The sequence below is a fragment of the Hippichthys cyanospilos genome, chromosome 2 (assembly GCF_059441005.1).
Source record: "Hippichthys cyanospilos isolate Australia breed blue-spotted pipefish chromosome 2, RoL_Hcya_1.0, whole genome shotgun sequence".
Taxonomy (NCBI): domain Eukaryota; kingdom Metazoa; phylum Chordata; class Actinopteri; order Syngnathiformes; family Syngnathidae; genus Hippichthys; species Hippichthys cyanospilos.
In genome coordinates, this window is record NC_142370.1 from 13,593,682 (window position 1) to 13,614,993 (window position 21,312).

The following is a 21,312-nucleotide window of genomic DNA, read 5'->3' on the forward strand; positions in this document are numbered from 1 at the left end:
ACTGTAACCATGCCGATCTAGTCACTGAATCATAGGTTTAATTTTCACAAATGATCTATAGTTAAGACAACATGTCACAATGCTACAGAAATCTAAAACTGATTATTAACTGATGAGCATACCATGTTGAGGCTCAGAAGCAAGTTATCAATTCAACAGTATGCAGTGCTAAATAACCAAGTCAAGGAAGCTATTTGCAGAAGTGGGAATAAGTCACAATGTACGAGTTGCAAGTAAGCTAAACAAGTTTCAAACAACTCCCGAGTTACTGAGGCAAAAATCCAACATGTTCACTGAGCCCAGTCCCAAACATTGTTCCCTCTAAGCTGCGTGCATGCGCAATTGCGCACTGCTCTCACCCTCTCCGCACACAGCAAATGTATGCAGCACGGAAAAAAAAAAAAAATAAAAAAAAAATCAACCTGAGCTGTGTTTGCATTTGACATATCCATATTTGCCTCTTATAAAGACATCAAAAGTGATATTAATGTGAATCTAACATTACCCCTGTGGGGGGCTTGAGCTCTATTAAACCATCGATTTGTAGCTCGATAAATTATCATGAATAACAACAAGTGCATTGTACGCTAACCGTTACACACCTGTAAGGCCATGGCCACCCCTGGTCACTCTCTGGCCACCCCCCTGGCCACATCTAGGGGAAAATTTTGATACCTGTGACTTTCCTGCCATTTTCACATGGATGCAATATTCTTACATGATTTGATACTCTGCCACAACACATTTGCATTAACTGCATGGAACACATTTTAAAAACGACCCAAGCGCAAATTCCTGAAGAATAAGAACATTTGATTCTTAGGGTCAATGTTAATCATCATCATTTCTTTCACACAATAGCAAGTAAACATGGCTGAGAAGTCATTGTTTATCATCCGCAATCATGGTTTCATTCACTGAAATACACACATTCATAACGCAAGTAAGAAAAAAACATTCAGAACTGCGAAGAACGAAGAGATGTTTGTGTCATTGTGATGTTTGGATATAATTTGAATAAATGGGCCATCCATTGCAATATGCAAACGGCACTGTCATCTTTGGCAATTGATTACTTTGATCGACTGAGCTATCGAGAGTATGAAACACTACACAAAAATCAAAGCAACAAATAATCAAGGAGCATTAATAAATTAAACTCAGCAAAACACCATTGCATCATTGATTTTTGCAGGACCGAAATTTATACAAGGTTGTTGTATTTTGTCTTGTTTTCTCAAAGTCAGGTGACGTAAATTTTCGCGGCCGGGGGCACCGGGCCGGCCGGAAAAATTGCCGGGAGCCTGACTGCCCAACAGTGGCTACAAGCATGTGAATGTGCGTGTGGTGCGGTTATCTCCCTCAGTGAAATTTGGTTGTGGCCCTACTGAACACGGCTTGTTCCGGATATTTTAAAACTAAAGTTTAAAAGATATTTTACATTGGAATGAACGTTTGGGCAATTGCTGAAACTGGTTGCAAACACTGCATTCTGAATAATGTTGTGGAAGTGAATAAGGCAGCAAAATCCACCCGTTTTTATCCATCTCAGGGCGTGGCCATTTTGCCTTTTGCAGTCACCCGAAAATGATATCACTGTTACTTAGGGTTCGGGTAACAATCAATCACGGCTCGCCAGTTCTCAGACATTGGTCATGTGACCTTCCCATGATCAACCATGTCTTATTCTTCTACTATTACCAATGCACTAACTCCTCCAGTAGTGTTTTAAGGGACCTTTTATTTTTTATAACTTACACAATAATGTGTGCCCTGCAATTAGGTGGCAACCAGTTCAGAGTTTTCCCCGCCTACTGGCCGAAGTCAGCTGGGATAGGCACCAGCAAGCCTGCGACCCTTGTGAGGATAAGCGGCTCTAGAAAAATGGATGGATGGATGGATGGATGGATGGAACTTACACAATAGTCAAAATCCATTCAAACTGTCTCACACTACAATCAGTAAAGTTACGATGATGAATTATTAGACTTATTACATGTTCTTATTTTCAACGGCAGCCTATTTCTGTGAGTCCACCGTCATGTAATAATTGATAATATAGCAACCCTAACACAAAATATGGGTATTCCCAAGGCTTATAAGAGAAGATTACTGAAAAACGAAGGCCTCTACTATCCGTGTTTTAAAATGCAAAGTAATTAGTTGTGAAATGTTGCCCCAAATCTACCGCCTCCCATTATGGTCAACTATAGGGTTGTCGTTAATTTTGTTAAAACGATGTATTTAGGGATTATAAAACAAGCAAAACTTACTAAAATAGTGTTGCGTTGCCAGTGATAAATCCATCGACTAGAAAGCAGAAGAAAAAGGATATCTGCAAAGGAAAAAAAAAAAAAAACATGCGATCAGTTTATTTGCGTACAAGCTACTTGTATATTCCAAATATATCTCGTCAGATATATTCTGTATACTAGCGTGGGAATTAACGATATATGCTTATTTGGGGATCAATCCAACATTAACAGGAATAAGTGCTACCTTAAAATAAATTTTATAAACCAGACGTTCACATATGAAGAGTTTCAAGAATTTGTGCGCGTGTGCGTGGGTGTGTATGTGCACGCGGCAGGGCTGGCTGGCCACTGAACAATGGCTGGCCATCTGTGGGAAATGAATGAGTGGATAACAGGTTGTCCCTGTTGAATGCTGGACTCATCACATCCCAGGAATGCTGAGGAGGGCAAATGTTTGACTGGGATCAACTGATATTCACAAACACACACACACACACTTACAGTAGCCTAGCCTACGCTTCTACAGTATGTCTAATCCAGCAAATTGTCAGAGGTTGAGCAAGGCTTCCACAATGTATTCTGTTTATACAGTGCATTTTTGCTGTTTGTTAGTCAGCAAGACTACACAAAAACTACTAAATAAGCAATCATTCATGAATTTTGACAACTAAAGGAGCCAGATATCTGAGAATTAAGATTGTTCTGACATCTAGTTTACATTTGAGCAGCAATGCCAAGCATCCCATCACATGATACAAATTGAAAGGGTAAAATAAAGCAGATAATTTGAAGAGCTAATGATTTGAGGAAAATACGCAAAATACACGAACTGAGAGGGAGGTAGAAAACGAATTGCATTACAGGTAAATTCACAAACAAATACACATCCAAATATACCAGTGCAAAGGTCATCATTTAGGACCTACTCTTATAGAAAAAAAACAAAAATTCCAGCTACACCATTGACAGATTTGCATGCGGATGTATAAATGATCTGTTAAGGTGATGAAATGCCACCCGCCCTGATGCATAATAGAGAAGTTGCCAGATGGACATTGTCCCAGCGCTACTGTGCACTACTGATGGTGCAGAGGTCTTCATGCTCAAGTAGTCAAACGGTTAACTTTTGGGTGACAGTTTGCACCCCACCACTCCCCCGCCACCACCAACACCAGCACCAAAAGCACCCCTAACCCTACCCCCCCCCAAAAAAAGAAAACAAAACAGAATAAGCATGCAAAAAAGTTTAAAATTCAGTAGCTGACTTCTCATTTTTTTAACACTGTGCAACTTTGATTAAATGAAGACATTGCATGTGACATTGGCTCAGGTGCATGTAAATGATGTTTGTAAATATGGCGAGATTTTAGTTCTTTCACCCCATGCATGCAGAAAGATGGGTGTGAAATTGCAAATGAATGAATGAATGAATGAATGAATGAATGAATGAATGAACCAAACTACATTATCAATTCACTACTCAACAAATGGTAAAATATGATATATTAGCCATACTGTACTACATCATAAAATATAAATGGGGTGAGCATCGTTCAGTACGAGACAATCAAAAGTGGGTTATTATAAAATGGAACTATTCCATTAGGTCGTTTTCAGTAGGATCTCGATTGCCTTTGATATATTCTGGGAAAGGGAATGATGCAATGAGTTTCTTGCTTTCATGTATATATATATATATATATATATATATATATATATATATATATATATATATATATATATATATATATATATATATATATATATATGTGTGTGTGTGTGTGTGCGTGTGTGTGTACACAGTACACAGACACATATAAATGTATACATATAAATGTTGTGTGTATGTACGTGTATAATGTGTATTTATATATGTATACACACACGCATCACACTCATATACTGTATATACTGTACATACACATGTACTGACATCATGATGAAAATAAAGATGCACATTGTGTGCATCAAGCAGGAAAAAAAATACACACAAATATACATCTATACCTTTGGCATCACAAAAATCCAAGGAATACGGATCTGTTTTACAACCTTTATGACTACTGACAAATCTGCTTCATTTGACTTGATGAACAGCAGATTTTGTTTCAAGCGTCTGGGCCGGAAGAGTTGCTAGATTACGTTACTCCTTGTTAAACTGGTCATTAAAACTTTGATTTATATTTATGGTTAATCCAATCAGTGTGTTCACAACTTCTCAGCACTCCTCCAAAGATACTGATATTGTACAAAGCAGCTCAAATCCTTGTTTTCCATCACTATGACCAGAGAAGAGCATCAACATGGAGGTTTCACTCCCCACCCCTTCCGCTCACTTTGAAGAAGCGCATCACTTTGCACCCACCTTCTTCCCACTCTCCTCCGAGCACATCTGCCCAAGCGAGTCTTCTCCAATCCTTCTTCTCCCACAGGTGGGTAGGAGGCGACCACTCGTGGAGTAGGGGTGATGAGCAGTGGGGATGGGAGGGTGGGGAGTGGGGATGGGGGGCACAAAGAGAGAGAGAGAGAGAGAGAGAGTGGCTGAGAGAGTAAGTTTAACCGAAACAAAAGAAGGTAGGAAGCAAGTCCAGTGTGAAGAAGGCGCGCGTGGAACGACGAGTCCCACCAAGGCCAAGCGTAGCGGCTGCGTCCCGCGTGGCCAAGGCCATCCGCCTCTGTCACATAGTGTGCCCCCGTGTAGGGGGTGCACGGGGTGGTGGGGGCTGGGGGGGTGGCGGTGGCGGTGGGAGTGGGGGGGTAGTGTTATGTGTGGCTAAGGTTGGGTAGCTCGTGGGGTAGTTTGTGGGAGGGAGGAGTAAGTGCAAGCATGTGTATGCCCAGCATTGTCATTACTTTTTTTTGTTTTAGATCATTTCATCACTTTTTGAAATGATTACAGAATGTATCAAAAGTCATTACATCCTTCTTTTCTTACTTTTTTCAGTATGATTGAGACCCAAGTTTCCCATTTTCGTAGTGGTTCTCAAATGGGTGTGCATGACGTGACTAAGGGGTTACATGAGATATTAACATGCTTTTAAGGCCTTGACAGAAACAGTACATTCTCAAATTAAGAGCAAATTGGTTGAAGCAATCAAATTGTTGCTAAACTGTGTTATAGTGACTTCTTTGAAATTTGGTTGGCGCCTTTCTTTAGTTTTTGTTTTTTTTCTAATGTGTATTGATATTTTATGATGCAATTTTCTATCAGACAAGTCAAAAATCAAACAGATGTTATCATGTGACACAATCCATCTTCTGGAGGACTTGAATTTTTGGAGAAAACATTGCTTTCACGCTGCCTTGTAATGCTCGCATGTAATGCTCGGAACATATTGACTGTCACAATATGGTGTTCGCTGTGACGCATTGCCAGAGAGTGCGGACAGCCGTCTTGGCAACTATGCAACGTCTATGGAAATGACAACGACTCCGAAACAGTAGAGGGCGGTCGCGAACCGGAAACGGAAAGCGTGTGGCCGGTTTTTGTTCCCTGTACATATTTGCTACGAGCCGATCCAAACGAGGCGGTGGAAATTCCACTAAACTGCGCAAATCAAGTAGCTTTACTGATCGAACAATGGCCCTTGAATCGCGTATTACACAGGAAGAGATCAAGAAGGAAACTGAGAAGCCAATCGACAGAGAAAAGGTATGCGGTGCAACGCATGTGTGTCTTGGGTTAGCTGTTAGCAGAAAGCTAACTAGCGTGTCCCTCGGACGTGTTATTCGTATTTTCAGTCCCGTTGTTTCTGTTATTCTATTATGTTGAGAAATTAAAAACAAATGTGGCGAAATAATTCGATTGCAACATATTGCTCAACAAGCACATTAAAATATATGACATTACAGTGTTACAATTTATTCGGAGGTATTGAAGTTAGAAGTTAAACAGCACTGAATTGAGCTGTACTAGATTTTCAAAAGTGTCCCGAATTTTTGTGATTGAAGACTTTTTAAGTGCTTTTAAAATACTTCATCCACTCTCAACAGTAGGTGCGACGCAAAGGGTTTCCGGAAATATCGCTACCAAAATAATATATTTTTAACATAGATATTTTTTTTATCAACTTGTCCTTGTCACAGACTTGCCCTCTTCTCCTGCGAGTTTTCACCACCAACAATGGGCGACACCACCGACAAGATGAATTTGCCCGTGGCAATGTTCCCTCCAGCGAGCTGCAGATATACACATGGTGAGAATTCATCGGAAAACGCATATTTTGTTCCTTTTTTTCAAGCTGTACACAAACCATGTTACAGATATAACACTACAACATGACGATGATTCAAAATGTATGCAAATATTAATTGCACTTCAGGCACACGTTACTGTGTTCAATTTCTAATTGAAAGTTTCCAACGACAATAAGTCGTTCGCATTTCTAATCAAAGTAATAACCAAAGTATTTCTAGTAATTCTGCATCTTCTTTTTGCCCAGCAGTGCAATTTCTGAATGTAGACTGTGACACTTTTTTTCTGCTTGTTCCAGGATGGACGCTACTCTGCGGGAGCTGACTAGCCTCGTGAAGGAAGTGTATCCTGAGGCCAGAAAAAAAGGAACCCATTTCAGTTTTGCTATCGTCTTCCCTGACCTTCGAGGGAAAATGTATCGGTTAGTACCAAGCGCTCCCGTTATTTTGCATTATTCGCATTGCTCACGGCACTGATAAAAATGCTCCTTTGCCCTCTTTCGTCATCTAGCTTTAAAGAAATTGGCAATACAGTGTCTGGCAAGAAGTGTGCCGACGACTCCATGACACTGCAGTCTCAGCGCTTCCAGATTGGAGACTATCTGGACATTGCCATCACACCTCCGAATAGAGCACAACCTCTTGGACCAAGAATGAGGCCCTTTTGAGCGAATACGTTTTTGACTTTTTTTTTTTTAATCATCTTAAAACATCTTTTTTCCTTATGTAGTACAATATTATGTTCATTAAACATATGTCCCTCTTTTTGAAAGTTTTATTTTGTTATTGGCTCCTCTGTGAGTGTTAATGAATGTGAATGTTATCGCTATCCTTCAAGTCCCCCGACCAATGAGAAATGTTCAATTATTCATGCACAAAACACTATAATGTGCACCTGTTGGGTAAACTTAAGCTGTTCTGAGACCAACTGTAACAGGGATTCCTACATTTGATCTAAAATAGATACTAAGTACTTCAGCACCTTCCAAAATTGATTTATTTCCCTTCCTACTCACTATATTTTATTGATCAACTTACATATCAAAGAAGATGCCAAAAGTTTTTAATCAAAAACATTTTTAGGGCGGATATGATTTTGTTAATATGGGTTCCTTGTAATAAATGTGTTGTATTGCAACATTTATCTAGTGGTAATTATGCTCTTGAGATTCAGAGACTTAAAACTGTTTAAGCAAAACCTTTTGCCTAAGTCCTCTTGTATTTTCCACATTCATCTATACAGCCATTTATTTTAACTGCTTAATCTCACAAGATTAGCAGGCTTGCTGGCGCCTATCCCAGCTGACTTCGGGCAGTAGGCGGGCGACACCCTGAACTGCTTGCCAGCTAATCACAGGGTACTCAGAGACGAACAACCAATCACGCACCCAATCACACCTAAGGACAATTTAGTATGTCCAATTCACCTGCCATGCATGTTTTCGAAGGAAGCATGTGTGCCCGGACGGAACCCACGCAGGTACGGGGAGAACATGCAAACTCCACAAGGAAGGCCAAAGCAAGATGGGTTAGAACTCAGGTACCTCAACTATGAGGCCTCAACTATGAGGCGGACGTGCTAACCACTGCTCCCCAAGCCATTTTTCCACATTTAAAAAAAAAATCACTCAGACTATAACGCTGCTACTATCAGAAAATGGCACTTTCACAAGCTTGTTTTTATGTTGGTTAACAGCTAACTGTTTGCATTAGCGCTGATTTGTTTTGTTCAATATTACAAAAAAAAATCCATTTGCCTCAATATCAAACGTAGGCGGGCTAAATGGTGACTTTTGACTATGAGGCATCCCAAATGGTAGACTGGTTGTGCAACTGTTTTTTAAATATAGCAAATGAAATACTTAATGGTATTTTAAAATAATGGAGATGCTTTAATCGTTCCCAAATACTTTGATGATCCACAATACTGTATCTTTAATTCTGTTTGCCGGTAGTCTCTCAGTACTTGATCAGTGCACACTCCACTTCAGAAGACAGCGGTAAAGCGCTGAAGGTATTTTACAAAACGCCAATATGCATTACCGAAGAAGAAAACGACGGAAGCTCCAACAGAACAATCACTTGTGCGCATGCGTACCGCCGTCAACTGGCAGGTTTTGGCATTATATCCTTGCAAACGTGACGAACATTTCTGCTGGATAAATTTGAAGCCAACGTAGAAATGTTTAGGAGAAAACTGGCCGCCTTAGACTATCATAGCCCGAATGGATTCGACTGTACAGGTAAGACCTACTGGAATGAAAAGCCACTGCAATAGTTCAACGACTTTTTTTCTGATGACGTTTCCCCTCACTACTGGATGACATTTCTGCACACTATTAGAACACCCTATTTGGTCTTAGATAGGAGGAACAAACTCATGTTGTAGTAGTATGCATACTTGCATTGTAAAAATGATGGTTAAAATTAGGTCTTGAAGATGCATTGAATTGGCCCGTTTGCAAGGACGAAGAATGTACTTAGAAGTGCATGGGCATTTCACATGGAATTTTTCATTTTTGGGGCCAATGCAGATTTTGATATATGGCAGAATAAAATTCCGATAACTGATTAATCAATCGATTAGTTGAAAAATATTAAACTGTATTTATGAAGCCTTCCAATCACGTGAAACCAAACGAATTAACTTTATAAAACCGACAATATTGCGTACTAAGGGCAGTACATAGGATAAAATTAGTCAAATCAAATTGAAAATTAAAACCAAACAAAAAAAAAAACAATACAGCAGTGCCGAGTCATATTAAGTCAAAGGGTGTTTTAAGCTTGGACAAGATACTGCATAAACGATTAAACAACTTGTCTTTATACACTTAAACCCAAACACTCAGTTTTAATTTAGTAGTCCAAAACACATGATGGATATCTTCTACCTAGATGAAACCCAGTTCAGGAACTTTGTAGTGTGGCTGGAGGACCAGAAGATTCGACACTATAAAATTGAAGACCGAGGCAACCTACGAAACATCCCCAGCTCAGACTGGCCCAAAGCGTACCAGAAGGTTAGTTAACTGCTCTCTTCTACCACCCGATATCCAGTACAAGAGGTGGAGGTCACCATGGAATTTTTTTGATACACTGTATTTTGCCACTCACGCGCTATCTGACTGAAAGGTTAGCTTGTCACATTAAGAGACAAATGTGGTGAGTATAAACCACAAAATTTATGTATTTTTTGCGCAGTACTTGCAGGACGTCAACTGTCCTTTTGGAGCGACCGAGAGAGCGGAGGCGGTGGACTGGCTGCTGGGCCTGGCTGTGCGATATGAATATGGAGACAACGGTAGGACGCCAACAGGCTTTTGTGTATTTAGTTCAGTGGTCTGCAACCTCTTTACCGCCACACTAGCGGCTCGCAAGACTTTTTTCATAAATGTCTATCTAGAGATGGCCCCTTGGGAAACAGTAATACAGTGTCTTGTTAGCCACCAATGCCCCCCTCCCCCAACACATGCGCTCTTGCAAACACTATACAGGGGACCCCGTGTTACAGCGTCCCTGGCTAACATTTTTTTCATGTTGCGATGTGGAATACTGAGTTTTTTCGTCCCCTCTATGGTATTTTCACGGTTTTGTGACAAAAACAACTGTCATGACCCTAGGGGGTTGGCTGTATTTGTGTTGTTTGGTCTCCATCTGCAGGCGTTTTTAGGTAGTTGCACTTATTTACTTTTGCCATCAATACCTCCATGCAATGCGTCACTACAATGCTGGTCTGCTATTGGTCGATCTCCTCACGGAGATGGTGGTTGGCCTCACTCGTTTCAAAATGGCGGAACTGTATAGCTTTGTTCTATCGTGAGTGGTTACACAACCGTAATTATAGTGCATTTTACTGCTTAATTCAAACTTGAATGTGTTAGCCATGGGTCCCAAGAATGCTAGTGATGTTAAAGAGAGAAGTAAGAAGATGATTTATATGGAAATGAAGCTGGAGATAATCAAGAAATACGAAGCTACGCTAGCCTTGACTACCCTTACTAGGGATTATAGGCATAATAAGCGCCACTCAAAGGTAAATAAATCTTTTCCATATTTTTGTATTCATCGTGTTTTTTGATTGTATACATAAATGTTATGTAAACGGCGAATTCGTTTTAAGAACCCAACCGCGGAACGGATTAATTTCGTAGCACGGCAGCCCACTGTATTTAACCATGATGTATCATTGTGTGTTTTCTGTCTCCACCTAGTGGACAAGTACAGAAACTGTCCAACACTGGAAGCCTCCAGCAATAGGGCAACGTCAGACGCTCTGGTCAATCTGGACAGTAGGTATCAGATGGGAACAGACACCTCGTCGCCGGTTCCTCAAACGTACTTGTGGGTCACCTGAGGCCATTGCCATCTTCTTGTGTCCTCAGTTGACTCGCCAGATTTCAAAGCCGGCGTGCTCGCCCTGGCCAACATCCTCAAGATACAGCGGCATGACGATTACCTGGTGATGCTCAAAGTGAGTGCTCTCCCCACACAATCTAACCAGATCAAATGCCGTATTTCATTGCATTGAATGTGATCTTTTTTTTGTCCTCTCCTGAAAGGCCATTCGTATCCTCATCCAAGAAAGGCTTTCACCAGAGGCCATCGCTAAAGCCAGCCATAGCAAAGAGGTAAAAACTTTAACGGACCAAATCAGAAGCCGTGAATTTCATGCTGCCTTTTTATTGGAATTTACTACATTTGCTAAACATCCAGTTGGCATTCGTTCACAAATCCTAAAGCGTATTCGTCCGTTACTACGACTGTGTATCAAATTTTACAAAAACTGATTCGGTTCGAAATTCACTCGGATTTTCGTTTGTATTAACAATTGTATCGTCCTGTGGAAGATATTCTCAACAGAAACTTCTCGCTCTAACTTGGCAAATTAACAAATTAATATTTGCAATTGAAGCCAATTCCTTTACGTCAGTCATGTTTGTTGTTGAGTATGACCTGATCAAAATAAAAAACAGAGGTAAAATAATGCCGAGTCAGCTTCCATAAATTAAGTGGCAAAAACACATTGTAAACTTAAAAATTATCTGTAGCATCCATTACCAAAGCTAATCAGTAATAGCTTACATTCATCTCGATTTCTTCGGTTGAAAACCCTGATTTTAATTTATGACTCACAAGAAGACAGTCACAAGAAATTTCTATTTTTATGGTTTTATATAACCTAAATGAAATAACTAACACAAATACAATCATTTTATCTTAGATAGCTTCACAATTTGCACTCAACAATGCTAGCATCGCGGTTGCCTACTCGGAGTCGTGATTGGCTAAGCAGCCTCTTCTATGCCTTTATCACAATAAAATATGATGCTGCCTATCAAAATGGGGTAAAACATTTGTGTTACAGATTTATTAAAAAAATATATATATATAGTATTGGGGCCTAGTTTTAGCAAGCTGGGGCCTTGCTCACCAAAACCCAGATTAGAGAAAACCGCTCCCCACGTCATTATATACACACTTGATTGTTTTAACAAGAAAGCAAGTCATTAGTCACTAATATAAGTGAGTTAATTAGTATTTTGTGTGATTTTTTTTTTCACATTGTATTTTATACTTTCTAGGGGATAGTTAAGTTCATCACAAAGCTCACCAGTCAAATCTCTTTGACAGAGTATTAGATGTGCGTCACCCTGTGGCGGAGTGAGGTATTACCTTTGAATGCCATACAGTTTATCAGTCATTCGTTTTGTTACAGCTTGAGTTAGGTAGTGAAGAGAAAAATCGGATCAAATTTTTTCTTTCTTTCAAACCCATCCCTACTCTGAATCAGAGGACCATATCATTATTGAGTCGCTATTCTTCTGCTTCCTCGTTTCTCAACTGATTGAAACCATAACAAAGCCTAACTTCAGATTCACCAATTTCAGGATCCTTAGGAATGACTTTCCATCTTCCGAAACTTCCCAGTTTTCCTTCAGTTCCACTCAAAAACCATTCAAATGGTTGAATTCACCCCTCCGAAAAGTTTGAACATTGCATAGCATTTTCACTGGGCTGCAGGGTCAGCCCTGGCAAACAGGTCCGAGGTTAGGTGCCAGACAAAGCAGGGTTCGCACACCCCTGATGATGAGTAAAAATGTTGAAGCACCTTTCCTTTTGCCCTTTTCCATGGACTTTAGGGACATAGAATGTCTCCTCTCTGACAGGGAAGGAGCCTGTTCTAGTCTGCGAAGCATAAAAGTTCAGACTAGCCATAATCGGACTTGCCTCCGCACACAGCTTGGGCTCTGATGCCAGTCCTCTCCAGAGGGCTTGGACTCTTTTCACTGTTGACTTGCCCACGGCGAGAGGCGCAGAGCAGGTGTGTGTGCCTTCGGGTGGGGGGTACGGGTGCTGACTGGTGTTCGTGCCTACGCGCCATCAAGGCAAAAATCCCGGTTTCAGTTTTCCATGGAAAACAACTTGCGGACAGCTTCGATGAAATTCTGGTTAGGATGCCTCCCGAATACCTCCTGGGTGAGTTGTTCCGGGCCTGTTCCACCAGGAGGAGGCCCCGGGGATGACACTGGAGAGACATTGTCTCGTGGCTGTGGAGACGGAAGTCTGGGATTCTCTGTTGAAGCTGCTGCCCCCATGACCTATATATACAGTATAATTCCACCATTGCCAAATTCTTCCTATTCCATATCTTTTGACCAAATTTTACACTTCATTTTATCTAACAGCATCACCAGTTGAGCATTTCGCACACAATTTCTATAGAAACCGCATCCCCTAATCGCTCAGGAATGAAATATCCTCTCTCCGTGTGTTCAGGGTGTCCCCGTATCCTTAGACAAGCACGTCTTGGGTTTCGACACCGGCGGTGAGTATCTTCGCTTTTCCTCATTTAAGAACATAGGAGGACAGAAATGACTCGTGGTCTCTGCAGACGCCGCGCTCAACGAAGCGGCTCGGATCTTACGCCTGCTCCACATCGAGGAGCTGAGGGAGCTTCAGAACCGGATCAACGAAGCCATCGTCGCAGTCCAAGCAGTTATTGCGGACCCCAAAACGGATCACAGGCTGGGCAAGGTTGGCAGATGAGGGCCATCGGGAAATTCCGGAGGACTGCCATCAGGATTCGAAAGCCCGTCGACATCGGTTTTTCTCGAGTGATAATTTTGTGCGGATTGCTAGCTTTCAATTGTACACCACTTTGTTTAAACCTGATACAGTCATTTATTATTTTGATAATGAAAATTTTGGTTTGCTTCTTGTTCCCCTTCGTGTGCTTTCACAGATCCACAAACTGAAAGAAAAAAAATAAACAATGAGTCCAGTACCAAAACACTTTTTAATGTTATAAATACCACATCTTGTAAAGGGAGGAAAAAATCAGGTGGGAGACTATTAGTTGGTGCAAGGAATTGGTGGAATATGTGGGGCTGCTGCATTCCGACCCACGGGGAGGGAGGCCTTAACGATTGTAATCTGATTACATTCCTCGTTCGGATGGCGCTTTCCACATGGTTCCTGTCTTTATTGCCCAGCTACTGTAAATTGAGTTCATTAACGACTGCATAGTAACTTACATAGTTCTGTACAGCTCTTTGCTGCTTTAACACACACAAAATGTGATATTGTGCTCAGGCTTTGGTGGCTACAAAAACAAACTAGCATATAGAAATTCGGAAAAAAAAAAAAAAAGAGGTACAAAACAAATGTACAAAACATTTAATGTGCGGGTTATATCTTAGAGGTGGGGAGGTGGGAGCTGATCCACAGGAAGCCGCGTCCCTTTTGGAGCATCTTTTTCCTCCGAGGGACATCGGGAGGGCTCGTCACAACCCCGGCTCAAAAAACGGCCCCAGAACTTTAGCACCAAAGGACCGTGTGGCTGCCGCTCCGCTCTTAGTGATTCCCTGACAAACACACACAACATTTTTTAGCAGGAGGAAGGTTTGCAACTTTTCACAGGAATCTGTTTTGGCTATTTGATATCAAGCACATTTGCTGAGTGACATCGGAACCGCCATTAGCCATGTTTCAGCAGTAAAAAAGATCATGTTTTGTTTAGGTAAGTGGATACGTGCAATTGATGCGTTTGAAAATATTTTTCCACTTCTCGACTGTGACCTGTGCTCGAGGCTCGGGCAATGACCAGTCATAACTCACCTGTTGGTCATGTGACACAAGATGAACGATTACATGTACAAGTATTGTACATAAAAAATACTTCAGTCAGTCATCAATTATAGACAATGACTTTCCACTGCTTATTGTGAAATAATTGCACAATCTCCTGTGCTCGGTTTTAGCTAACATTTTTGATTACGGGTGTCAAGTCAAATTTATTTGTGTAGCTCTTGTATCGCCACCGAGTTTCAAAGGGCTTCACAAGACCAGACATGTTCATCATGCGTATTTGCTGACTTGCAGTAAAAGTAGTAAAGGATGCAAATGTTTTGTACAGATAGTCAGCAATAGCTTATTTTAGCTGAAGGAATTAAATGGAAAACTCCTCTGGCGTTGTATTTGTGTATATTTGAATATACATGCCGTTTGATATGTATGATCCCAGTGGACACAGTTGTTTTTTGCTGTCTAGTGCTGACGCACACTTAGCTTTGTGATGTATGAATAGTTTATTTTGTCTTTTGTACTTGGTTTGGATGATTTAAGTGAAGACTGTGAAGTTAAGCTTTTGCCTTTTGTTTCAGGCCAACCTGTAGAGAGTACAGTTTTTTTCAGACGTTTCATCGCGAAAAATGTCCAATTTTTTAGTAGGATGAAAAATTAATTTTTGTGCGGAATAATGATGGGGGGGACGATGATGATGACGGGATTGAGCAACGGAATGACGTTTGGGTGACACGGCGAAGACCGTTGATTGAAAAGACAGGCGGAACGACGGTGACGGAGTTACTTAAGATCTTGCTACTAGCATAGCATTTAAGGCGCCGTGTGAATTTTGCCAGCGGGTTTAACAATGCGAAGCGAAGCCTGAATAGTCTGACTTCATTCCACTGACAAAGCAAGCGACACCCAACAACTTTACTGTGTGCCTGTTGAACAATAACAGCTTTCAAGCCGACGTGTTTCAAAGCTGTCATCAGGCTCACAATTACACTGCGCAACAACGGCTTTGAAGCGGCCTGCTGTTATTAGAGCTTTAGCCTCTCAGGTACATAGGATATTATGGGTGTGTGTGTGTGTGTTTTGACTGATACTTTGTACTTTACAGGTGTTTACAAAAAGTCTCATAGATGACATCAGTGCATCAATTGACACCAGTGGGCGTGTGTATTCTTTGGTCTCATGAACTGCAAGTAGCATGTTTCATCACTGGACATCAAGGCACACAGGGATTACGTTGCTTTACCGTTGACAATGTCATTATGTGTCACTACGCGTACCCTAAAGAAAAACTGAATGGCAGATGAGATCACTGAAAAATGGCAGTTCACTTGATTTGTCTGAGATGTACGACCGTTTAGTGCTGAGAAACAATGTAACGCGGGTTTTAAATGAGGAAAAACGGTACTCGGTAATATGTACTGTAATAAAAAGCACACACAAAGGAATCGACACTTTTTGCTTCAACAGATTTGACATTGTGCTGTCTCCGTCACCTTGAGGCCAATCAGTAAGCCACGTTATGTGAGTTGCTCTGATCGCAGGGCACACAGAGACAAACAACAATTCACACACACAATCAGGCCTAAGGACACCTGCCACGCATGTTTTTGGAGTGTGGGAGGAAGCCAGAGTGCCAGGAGAGAACCTACGCGGGCTCGGGGAGAACATGCAAACTCCACACAGGAAGGCTCGAGCAAGGTGGATTTGAACTCGGGTCGCTTTAACTGTGAGGTGGACGTGCAATTCACTGAGCCACCGAGCTGCCCTAGAACATATTATTTTCAAGAAAAATTTGGGCTCGACTTCCCCTTTAAGAATATTTGCCTGCGAGATTGTTATTTTGTTTGTCTACGTGTATTTCCCTACCAGATGTGTTTGAAGTAAAGTAGTAGTAAATTTAAGAAAACATGCAATTCATATGTTATGTTAAATTTGATAGTACAGTAAACTGGAGTGGCAATAAATGGCTTAAAGCCTTGTTTTGAAAAATGATTCACAAATTTCATGTTTCTACCGGCAAGTAAAAGCAAAACATTGGTCAAATGACGACTCGCGCGAAAAACAAACAAACAAAAAACAACAACAACAAAACTTATGTTGGGTCAAACTATCTCATGGTACCAAAGTGCGCCAACAGAGCACGTTCAAACCAAAACAGTGGAGGTGACCGCTCACCTGATCGACATTGGGAGGTTGCTATGGCGATGCCGTACAGGTGAGACCTCTGGTCCGGCAAATATTCATCGGTGAGCTTACCGCTGTCTTTGCTAACTGTGATCACGCCATCCCTGCCAAGAAGTGTCCATGGAGCAAAATGTAAGCAACAGCACTCATTAGTTGAGCGCTCAACGGATAAAAATAAATGAAGACGCTCACCTCCTCCAGTCAGTGTAGTAGAAGTGGTTCCTGTGGTAAACCATGCTAAACGGATAGTTGAGGCTGGGGTTTATTACTCGTCGCCCCGAACCGTCTGGGAATATACACTCCAAGCGTTTCGTACCTGACACAGAGACAATAAGTCAAATTAACGGCGGTAGAACTCATAGCGATATTGAGTACCGATACCGCTAGTCATTTCGATACCTCCCACCCCCAAAAAAAAACAATGGCGGAAACACACCTGTTCCAATATAGCATTTTCCTTTAAATTTCATGAAATGAATGGCTGTTTTCTATTCTTCTCATTTTGGATCTTTTTTGAATTCTTATAATCTGTAAATTCTCGTCTGAGATCGTAAAAACGCTCCAGAGAGACGGCCCATAATCGTATCCGCTGCCATCCACTTTCATCGGCCCGATACTTGGTATCAGAACCCGCCTACATTTTACAGTCACTGTTGCAAGGGTTGAATCAAATTCATATAGACGGTGTATGCAATTGTGTTTCCATAATGTTTCACAAAACATGAAAAAAAAAATCAAAGTGACAAAGATGCAGAATTAGTATGTCCAGATTTCAATGACGGGAACGGAAATCAGGCTTAATCAGGTGTTTTCTTTACCAGCATCGGCCCAGCAGATGTGCCCAGAAGAATAATCGTACGTCAGAGCATTGGGCAAACCGATCCCTTCAGAAACCACCACTCTGCGATTCTGACCATCCACTGACGCGCTTTCAATCTTGGGAGCCTCTCGATTCCAATCCGTCCAGTACAGAGAACTGCAAAGGAACACAAGACGGTTGGGGATGGGTCATTTATTTCCACTTTGGGTTTTTTTTTTTCTTCCTCTTCTTTTTAATGGTAATACAAAACACAAGCGGGCACCGTGGTGTCATGTTCAGTCGAAAGCCAGTGCCAAAATGGCCGCCTCTCTGAGATATAAAAACAGGTGTATTTTCCTGCTTGATTCATATTCTACAAACAAATATTTATCATAATACCATGTTCAAAATAGTGGGGGTGTAAAGAACATTATGTAAAGAAAGGTTTTGACTAAAAAAAACTAGCGAGTTTGTTAGTTAAGGTGTTTTCTTTCAGAAATGCTTTGTTTGTCCTATTGCTTTATCTATCAAGTGCAAGAAAAACAATCACTATAATTAGTGTATTGTGTAAGCTAAATTCCCAAATGAGTGTTTGAACTTCCTCCTATCTACTTTCCTCCGTATTACCGTATGAGTAAATCAACGATAAAAGCTAAAGTACCATTTAATTTACCATTTTATTAATCTTTTTTAAACTCCTTTTCTTTTTGTTTTGTATCATTATTGACAATGATTTTTCAAGTTTCATTTTAGTTATTTCATAAACCTTCAAACTTTGTTAGTAGATATTATAAACAGGCTCTTTTTTTTAGTGTTTATCGCAGGGGTATTCAGACAAGGAATCCGATTTTTGCATCCTGCCATCCATCTTTTATTTGGGCTGCAGAATATCTTGTAGGGCCTTGAGAGACGAGGGTAATATGTTCCTAGATTATGCTCGTAACTCAAAAATTTGAGGCAATTATTCAGTTTCAGAGCCCCCCCCCCCCCCCCCCCCCCCAAAAAAAAAAAAAACGTAGCACTAAATAATACATATAGTACTAATGACAATCATATACAATGTACAAATTAATCATTTTCTGCTTCATAATTGAATTTGTTGTGCTGCTCCTTAAGTCCACGTTGGCCTCTTGGGGGCAGTAAAGTCCAAATAACAACCATTAATTTTGGTGACTCAGTAAGGTGCAATAACGTTGCTCGCTTTTTGCAGAAGATAATGAATATGCGTCTCCGAGTATTGTTATATTGACTATCTACATGTTTCTCCGCAGTTTTTGTTCAGTACCGCATCACGACTATTGATGTTAATCTTTAGCCAATCTATGGCACCCCACATTGTGTGAGCTAGCGCAGACATGATTAAGGCAAAATTGTGAAGTTGCTGTAAACAAACAATGTATAATTGTCGTCGTTTGACATCTAGCTTGTCAAGTTAAGTGTCCAAAATTCCTTTTTGTTTATCCATACAGCAAAGCTAATGGACTTTTCAGACCTCTTTTGCAGAATACTCAACATATCCATACACGGGGACAACCCTGCAGTTGGGAATAGAATGAGTTCAGTCAGCTAATCAAAGATGATCACAGCTTCGAGCGGCGTGCGTGTATGCGTGTGTAGGAAGGTTGCTTTTCATCCTAAATGATGGCGTACATGTGGTAAGTCTATTGGGACTAAGTAAGTAACGCACACCACATGTGCTATCAAGTTACCGACACGTACATAGGCTGTTCATCAGTTTAAACAACAAGGTATGTCTGAGCAGATGTTTGTGGAAGAGTGTTCACGCACGTACGTCGTTCTGGGGAGGGGTGGGGGCGTGTGTGAAATCAAACGCCCCGAAATCAAAGAGCACAAGCTGGAACGTAATTTGAAGCAATGATTGCCTTTTGTGTTTGGCTTTTGCTCAGACACACACTTGCATAAAGCCGGCTTGAGGTCAAAAACTAAACAGCTACAAACATTTTAAGTTTCACGATTTGACTCTTTGCTGTTATGTTTAACGATGGATTAGACACACTTTCCGAGCCACACACACATGCGTATATGAGTTCATGATCTGTGATTAGTTGCAACGATGAAAAGCAGATGTTATTCCTGAAAAGCTGAATCATGACGGCCTTGTGCTCTCACTGCGCTCGTGAGTCTTGGCAGTCGTCTCTGAGAGCACTAAAACGTGCTCATGTCTTACAGAGAGTAAACACATGTTCCTAAAAAAGCCCGGTGATTAAAATTTCATCGGCTGGCGATGGACTCGCATGGAGGCCGCCATGCCAGTGTGGAACAAACCAGACTCAACAAGATGTCAGCACTAATAAATGGGATGCAGGTTTTGTTGGCGCATAGTTTCGCAGTGGATCATTTCTGGGTTGCATCACGGAGGGGGGGGGTTCTGGCTAGGGGCTGAACGATTAATCAAATAGAAAACAACAACACAATGAAATAGAATGCAATTTACAAATCTCAAATTCTGTAATTTAGACAGAAAAAGTGCTTCACTATTCTCAGTTGCAACCAAGGCTATAAGTGGACTGGTACGCAACGGTATGGCATACCAGCACTTCTCAATTTTAGCCTCTAGTGCAGTGGTCCCCAACCTCCGGTACCAGTCGGTGGATCAATTGGTACCGGTCCGCAAGGGCCGCACCTGAAATAACATTAACATTTCATTCATTTGTGCTTTGTTTGGCTTGATCATTGTTTTTTTGGGCGCCGCCTCTGGCCGCTGTTGATATTACATTTTGTAGTGAGAAGGATGATGTGGTTTTGAGAGCAGTCAGTCGGTGAAACGCACGTTGTGTTTTGTCCCTGTGAAATCTGGCCCACGGCTGTCTTTACTTTGCACTTCCTTTGTAAGAATATTCATCATCTTCTTGATCATGTTATATAGCGCTTTTCGCATTTTCGTTTGTGACAGGGATGTAATTTGCGTACATTTTTTTAAATGTTGATGTCTTGTGATGCACGTAAGAAATTATGTGCATTCAAAAGCAATCGGACATTGCAAACTCAGGTTACCCCGCGGCGCTTAGTTAAGTCTTTGCCTCTGTTCACCTTAGTTTTGTGTTTCCCTCTTCGAGACGATTGATTTGATACTTGATTTGTTGTTGATTAATTGTTGCACCCCTAGTCGGTAATCTTTATTTTCAGTATAATTATGTGAATTTCTGTTGTTGTTTGGCGTCTAGTGCATTGGAAGAGCATTCCATATATTTACATATCACTGTTTCATAAAACCTGAAAAGTTGAATTGATAATGCCATCGATGTGTTTGCATTAATGTAATCTGACTTATGATTTACTAACATATTTATGCCACACTTGTTTGCTAGTTGTTTTTAGTAAGATAACTCTATACTATTTATTGTCATAAAGATTGATTCAGTGCTTTAGTTTTCCGGTTAAAAAACCCATCACAAATAAAATCACAATCGCAATATGGCTAGGTGCGTTTGTGTGCGTATGTGTGTGCGGGGGAGGTGGTGCAATCAGATAATTCTTCAAAATTGCCCACTTGGGTTTTTTCTGCAGGAGGAAGGAAGTGAACTTCACCCTGTGGACGAGACCACGATGATGGCCCGGGGGTTGACCAAGTCTCTGTCAAAAAGCGTGCTTCTATCGCTGCCATCCAAGTTGGACCTTTCGATCAGGTCGGGGTTGGAGTCCACCCAGAACATCAGCCTTCTATTGACATCTATGGCCAAACCCTCTGGACTGACCAGATCTACAAGGAGCAGATTATTGAAAATAATTGATTAAATAAATGAACCCAAAACGTTAGTTGATGTGTCAATACGT

At 41.0% G+C, this 21,312-nt stretch overlaps 3 protein-coding genes and 1 long non-coding RNA gene across 4 annotated transcripts in view; 3 read left to right on the forward strand and 1 right to left on the reverse strand.

Annotated features, from left to right (window-relative positions):
- Positions 1-5,721: 5,721 nt before the first annotated feature.
- sap18 (Sin3A associated protein 18) lies at positions 5,722-7,221 on the forward strand. The gene is made up of 4 exons (XM_088408051.1): positions 5,722-5,907; positions 6,342-6,451; positions 6,749-6,871; positions 6,961-7,221. Exons 1-4 carry the CDS (start codon positions 5,836-5,838, stop codon positions 7,115-7,117), a joined length of 462 nt encoding a protein of 153 aa, XP_088264177.1. The 5' UTR covers positions 5,722-5,835; the 3' UTR covers positions 7,118-7,221.
- A 1,317-nt stretch (positions 7,222-8,538) lies between these two features.
- On the forward strand, positions 8,539-13,745 carry rtraf (RNA transcription, translation and transport factor). The gene is made up of 8 exons (XM_088441729.1): positions 8,539-8,692; positions 9,348-9,472; positions 9,654-9,753; positions 10,664-10,741; positions 10,835-10,923; positions 11,012-11,080; positions 13,230-13,278; positions 13,345-13,745. Exons 1-8 carry the CDS (start codon positions 8,632-8,634, stop codon positions 13,497-13,499), a joined length of 726 nt encoding a protein of 241 aa, XP_088297855.1. The 5' UTR covers positions 8,539-8,631; the 3' UTR covers positions 13,500-13,745.
- The window catches only part of nid2a (nidogen 2a (osteonidogen)), a 44,170-nt gene continuing 36,588 nt past the window's right edge, over positions 13,731-21,312 (reverse strand). Inside the window, exons 46-50 of the mRNA XM_088441643.1 lie at positions 21,067-21,238; positions 17,537-17,694; positions 16,911-17,034; positions 16,710-16,822; positions 13,731-14,317 (exon numbers count right to left, since the gene is read on the reverse strand). Of these exons, the coding sequence (XP_088297769.1) occupies positions 14,307-14,317; positions 16,710-16,822; positions 16,911-17,034; positions 17,537-17,694; positions 21,067-21,238 (578 nt within the window). The 3' untranslated portion in view covers positions 13,731-14,306. The remainder of the gene's footprint in view (positions 14,318-16,709; positions 16,823-16,910; positions 17,035-17,536; positions 17,695-21,066; positions 21,239-21,312) is intronic.
- LOC148427454 (uncharacterized) lies at positions 18,682-21,294 on the forward strand. The gene is made up of 2 exons (XR_015868663.1): positions 18,682-19,172; positions 21,046-21,294. It is a non-coding gene; the product is annotated as an uncharacterized LOC148427454 (long non-coding RNA).